Here is a 6,081-nt window from a genome sequence, read left to right as displayed (position 1 = left end):
GTTGCTGACTGACTTGCCAGCTTTACGGCAGATGGTGAAGGTGATCAGCTCGTGGTCACTGTCACCCAGCTTCCTGTCGATCACTAGGTCACTGATTAGGTCATCCCCAGTAGCCAGTACCAGATCAAGCAGCACTTTGCCTTTCATTGGCCCGTAGACTTCTTGAGTCAGGTAGAGGTCATCCGTGCATGAGAGGAAGCTACCGATTTTGCTGAGTGATCCTCCCACGAGATGTCCGGGTAATTGAAGTCACCCATGACAGCTACGGTCCTGGAGCATGCGGCCTCAGCCAGTTCCTGGGCAAACTCCTGGTCAAGCTCAGGGCTTTGGGTGGGAGGTCTGTAGTAGACTCCCACCGTTGTGTCCCCTGTGCTGTGTTCCCTATGGATTTTAACCCAGAGGGTCTCTAGTCGTCTACCCTGGTCGCCAAGATCAGCTTGCAGGGATGTGTAGCTTTCCTTAACATAGCAAGCTACACCCCCGCCCCTTTTATCTACACAATTCCTCCTGTACAGGGTATAGCCATCCATACCTGAGGTCCAGTCATGGGTGGAGTCCCACCAGGTCTCCATTATCCCTATGACATCATAATTATTTGCATTGAGCAGGAGAGCGAGGTCCTCCTGCTTGTTCCCCAAGCTCCTGGCATTTTTGTGTACAGGCAGGCAAGTGTCCCCTTGGGGGCTCTTGCCTTGCCCACAGATTGTACCAGGGCTGGGGGAGGGGTGGGCTCCCTTAAGTGCCTTGGCTGCTGGCTTTGCAAGGGTTGCTCAGCAGGCCAGCAGTGGCAGTAGTTCCCCCATCCCCCAACGGACTTAGTTTAAATGGAGCAGGTCAGCCAGTCTGGCTGAGAAGAGCCTCCTCCCCAGGGGAGAGAGGTGGAGGCCATCTCTTCACAGCAGCTCACTGCCTCTCTTGCCAAAGAGCAGACTGTGGTCATGGAAGCCAAAGCCTTCCCGATGGCACCAGCTCCACAGTCTTTGGTTGACTGCGTGGATCCTCCTCTCCCTTCTCAGCCCATACCCCGAGACTGGGAGGATTGATGAGAACACCACCTGTGCCCCCAGACCCTTTATCCCCACTCCCAAATCCCTGTAGCGCCTCATGACCCAGCTGGGAGCGCTCTGAGCTATGTCATTGGTGCCCACATGAATAAAGAGCATAGGATAGTGGTCTGTGGGCTGGAGGAGCTTAGGGATCTTCTCCGCAATGTCCTGGATGCAGGCCTCTGGGAAGCAACAGACTTCCCGGACTAAGGGGTCAGGACAGCAGATTGCCCCCTCAGTCCCCCTCAGAATGCAGTATCTCACAACAAACACCTTACATTTTGTCTTGGGGAGAGCGGGGGCGGTAGCTGCAGTTGAGCCTGTGCTGCCTGCGGAAGCCGGCAACTCAGCAGGCTCTGCTGGAGCAGCAAGAGGTGCGTACCTGTTGCTAAGCTTCAGCAGGGCAGGGGCCTTGGTGCAGTGGGCCTTGGGGCCCTTGACCACCTTGGTTCATGCCCCTGACTGGATAGAGTGGGAGGTCCCAGAGTCCTCCTTTGTCCTGGAGGGAGACCGTGGTCCCACCTCCGGCTCCCAGGGGAGAAGGGCCTTGCAGTAGAAGTCGATCTCCTGGTCACAGTCCCTGATGGCACGCAGTCTCGACTGTGGTCTGGAGCTCCTCCAGATGGCATACAGGAGACCCCAAAAGGGAGCAGACCCCACCAGGGGAGGTGGCCATGCTCCTGGGCCCCAGAGCCTGAAAAAGTGAGAGGCAGCCCCCGCAGCAGAGAGCCAGGGGCTCTGTCTGCGTGGAGGCCGGAACCATGGGCTCCGTCTGGGTGGCCGTCTCTGAGGTGCCGGGGGGGGGGGGGCCACAGATCCCGAGGGGTGCGGCACGTGCCTATCCGTGTCATGCCTCTGGTAAGCTGGCTATGGCTGGGACTATCTACCCTGGGGGGTTTGCAGGCAGGGTCTCAGGCCCTCCTGTGCACCCTCCTGCGTGAATTCCGCACTAACTTGCATATCAGCAGACAAGCATGCCTGTTTGCACAGCCTGTTCACACTGCTCCAGTCGCGTGGCTCCCTGGGAGGCTGGGCAAAGTAGGGGCCTGGGTGGGGCTTGACCTGGCCCGGCTCCACTCAGCCACCTCCTCCCACTCAGGGGTTAACCCCCTCCCACCACAGGCCCTGATTGCCTCCAGTTGTGCTGGGGGTCGGCGGGGGGCTCTGCAGCTGCTGGGAGGTCTATGGGGGGGCTTCGGGGGAGCGGGGGTGCAGCAGGCTTTCACCCGCGTGTCTCTCACCGCTCTGGAGCCTAAAGGTTGCTTTACATCCAGGTGCATTAGGCATGAGATGCCATTTGATTTTTTTGATACAAAGGTTTTAAAAATATTTCAGAACTACATATTTGTTATTTGCAGCACATTTTGTGTAGTCTTTAAATACTTTGCATATCTGTACACCTGTATTACAGCAGTTTTGTGAAACATACCACTCAGTCTTTGTTTGTAACAGACATTAACATCAGAGAAATAGGTCTGGAAGGAGCATTGCTGAGCTTGCTGGACAAAGAAGTGGATCAAAGATTGTGCCAAGATATCAGAGAGACCCTGAGTCATATGCTTACATCGATGGCAGTTGAAAAGCTGTCTTTCTGGCTGAAGCTTTGTAAAGATGTCCTTGCTTCCTCAGCAGGTAAGTCAGGGGTGGGCAGTTATTTTGGGTGGAGTGCCAAACATGTTTTGGTGAGCTGTTGAGGGCCATAAAGATAGCCCTGCCCTTTGACCGGTGCCCCACCCTCTGGTCACCGTCTTGGAAAAGGAAGTCACTGGAAGTCCCTTCCCTTGGCCCTACAAGTATTCCTTTTGGCTAAGGCGCTTGCCATCTTGGAATTGGAAGAAAACAAATGATATTCTAAAAATCAAACAACTTACAATAATTTGATTTTAAAAGAATTTTTGTCCTGATTTATGTGTTTGTGTGGTGTACATAGAGGTTATTGCATAATAGCGTAAAATAATGTCTTATTTTTGTATACCTTGTTGGGGGGGGAAGGTATGAAGGGATGTGGGGGTATGGGTGGGTGGGTACAGGGTTTGTGGGGGCTGTGGGTGTGTGTGTATGTGGGGCCTGGGTGTGTGGGGTGGATAGGTGTGTGTGTGCGTGTGGATTTGTGGGGTGTGGGTGGGTATGGGGTTTGTGGGGGGTGTGAATATGTGGAGGGAGAGGGTGAAAGGGTTGGGTGGCTGGTGTGCGTGAAGGAATGTAGGGGTGTGCATGGGGGGTATGGTGGTGCGAGTTGGGTGTGGGTACGTGTGTATGATGGGGTGTGCATGTGGGACCACCTACAAACACATGCCCCTCCCTCATTCCACATAGCCCCTGCCACCAGCGGCAGCAGTAGGCTGCAAGGCCTATAGCCCATGGTGGGCAGAGACCCCTGGCAGTGTGCAGTCCCAGGGAGCCCCAGGACTGCATGTGGCCGGGCCGCTGGCAGGGAGAGGGGTAGAGCTGGCTTGGCTCCATAGATCGTGGAGTATTATATTACCCATTATTTTTATTAACATTTTAATTATTTTCCCTAGAATGAGAGGTTATTTTTTTTTCTGATTTGCTTTTTACCTTCTTGATAAGGGGATAGTATTCAACAGCCTACTCCTCACCTTGACCAAACGTCCTATATGACGAATGGCCTAGCTACAGAGTCCATATTACCCAAAACATGGGAAGGGGCAGACTTTCAGTTAAGAGATATTGGTTTAGGCAAGCCTAAAGTATAGGTGCTAAAGTATTCCTTTACCACAGATCATCTGCTGTATAAGGCAGTATCTGCCTAAGTTATTGGTCATGTGCAGGTCCTGCTGTTGAGTGCACATTTTTATCTATAATGAAATTATTGTCAACACTCATTAATTTAACAGTCTGGTGCATCTCTAAATATATAATAGAGACAATAACCTATCAATAGCGAGCCTCCTTCCTGAAATGTGTAAAATGAAAAGATTTTGGCAAGACTTAGCCTCAGTTATGCTTCTGCATTGTGGTCAATATGTTGTTAGATTAGTAGCTGTTCTCTGTTTCTTTTTTTTTTCTTTTTTTAAAAGAGCAACTAAAATAATCTCCAGAATCTAAAGTCTTTTGAAATGTAGTCATATGGAGACTAGCAACAATTGGTCACTTAGTTTGTATTTTGCTAATAAAAGAGTCTGCTAATTTTTTCTATGTTAGTTATAGAATCATAGGATCATAGAAAAGTAGAGCTAGAAGGAACCTCACAGTGTCTAGTCCATCCAGCTCCCTGCTCAAAGCAGGACCATCCTTGACTAAAGCATCCCACCAAGCATCTTTCTAACCTGTCCTTTAAAACTTCCAAGAATGGAGATTCCACAGTTTCCCTGGGTAGCCTGTTCCTGTGCTTGACCACCCTAATAGTCAGAAAGTTCCTCCTAATCTCCAATTTGAATAGTCCCTGCTGGAGCCTGAGGCCATTGCTCCTAGTCCTGTCCCCTATGGCTGCAGAGAAGAGCCATCTGCATCCTCTCTATAATCAGCCCTCAAATATGTATTTGAAGACTGTTATCAAATCCTACCATGCATCTCTTTTCCAAACTAAATAATGCTAGTTCTTTCAGCTTTTTCACATAAATCTTGCCTAATATATTTTGTTGCTCAGCTTTGGACCCTTTCCAAGCTGCCCACATCTTTCCTGAAGTGTGGGGCCCAGAACTGGATGCAGTACTCCAGGCAAGACCTTACCAGCACTGAATAGAGCAAAAGAATCATTTCCCTTGATTTGCAAGTGACCCTCCTGTTAATATAGCAAGAGGACCCTTTTAGTTCATATTCAGTTTATGGTCTACTGTAACCCCCAGGTCCTTCTCTGCAGTACTGCAGTCATTCCCCTGTCTGTACTTGTGTATACAATTATTCCATCCCAAGTGCAGGACTTTGCACTCATCCTTGTTGAATTGCGTATGATTGATTGCTGACCATTTCTCCAGTAGATCCAGGTTATTCTGAATCCTGCAACTTCACCCAATTTGGGTTCATCTGCAAATTTGTTAAGTGTGTTCTTGATCACATTCTTCAAATCATTAATGAAGAACTTAAACAATACTGGACCCAAGACGGACCACTGGGGATCCCCACTTGATACCTCCTCCCAGCTAGACATTGAGCCATTGGTGACTACTCATGAAGCATGATGATAACTGGAATACTCCCCTTACAGTACCTTTCTCTAGCCTGTATTTCCTTAGCTTGTTAATGAAAATGTTGTGGGAAACCATATAAAATGTCTTGCTAAAATCAATATAAAGCACATCAACTGCTCTTCCCCCTTCACAGAGCCTTTCACCTTGTCACAGAAGGAAATCAGGCTCGGGTCCTCCAAAGAGACACTCTGTAGCTGGCCAGAGTGTCTCTATGGCTGTCTCTTGCCCCTTGTTTGCTGAAGCACACTGCCTCCATGTGCAGGGCATCCTGGAGCAGTGCAAGATGCATTGACCCTGGCTCCAGCAGGGGGGCTGTGAAGGAGCGGGGGACTGTGGGTTCTCGGAAGGGATGGGTCCCCCACATGCCGCCCTCATGATCTACAGCCTCCTCTCCACCCCTCCGCAGCAGCAGCCCACTGGGGCACTTGGGGCCTTCCTGTCAAAACACCCCCACAGTTCAGGGCAGCATGGCTTGGCCCTGGCTACCTGGCAGTGCGTGTGGCAAATCGTGCAGGCCTGGGCTGTTGTGGTGCAGCTCCAAGCAGCTCTGGGCCACTCTGTCAACTGGGGCCCTGTGCCACTTGCAGGGACCGCCTGTTGCACCATGCCATGCCATGTCCTGTGTGCACGGGCCCCACCTGGGCCAGTTCCATGCACACAGGACCCGGCCCAGCGCTGCACACACATCCTCGCAACTGGCACAGGGCCCTGGGTGACAGCCCAAGTGGCTCAGAGCTGCCCGAGGGCACATGGTGCTGTTCCAAGCCAGGCTGGGCCCACACGATGTCATACAGGTAGCGCCAGGTGCCAGGGCCAAGCTGCACTGACCTGTGCTGCGCAGGGGGGCTGTGCCAGGGGGCCCCAAGTGCTCCAGTGGCTGCTGC

At 51.5% G+C, this 6,081-nt stretch overlaps 1 protein-coding gene across 2 annotated transcripts in view; it reads left to right on the top strand.

Moving 5' to 3' along the window:
* The window catches only part of HEATR5A (HEAT repeat containing 5A), a 125,350-nt gene that overhangs the window by 82,537 nt on the left and 36,732 nt on the right, over positions 1 to 6,081 (top strand). For both annotated transcript variants that reach the window (XM_019551573.1, XM_019551575.1), the window contains one exon: positions 2,499 to 2,678. In XM_019551573.1, coding sequence (XP_019407118.1) covers positions 2,499 to 2,678 — 180 coding nt within the window. The remainder of the gene's footprint in view (positions 1 to 2,498; positions 2,679 to 6,081) is intronic.

This window comes from Crocodylus porosus, unplaced genomic scaffold, assembly GCF_001723895.1.
Source record: "Crocodylus porosus isolate Cpor-Errol unplaced genomic scaffold, CroPor_comp1, whole genome shotgun sequence".
NCBI classification, from domain to species: domain Eukaryota; kingdom Metazoa; phylum Chordata; order Crocodylia; family Crocodylidae; genus Crocodylus; species Crocodylus porosus.
This window is presented reverse-complemented; position numbering and strand designations above follow the sequence as displayed.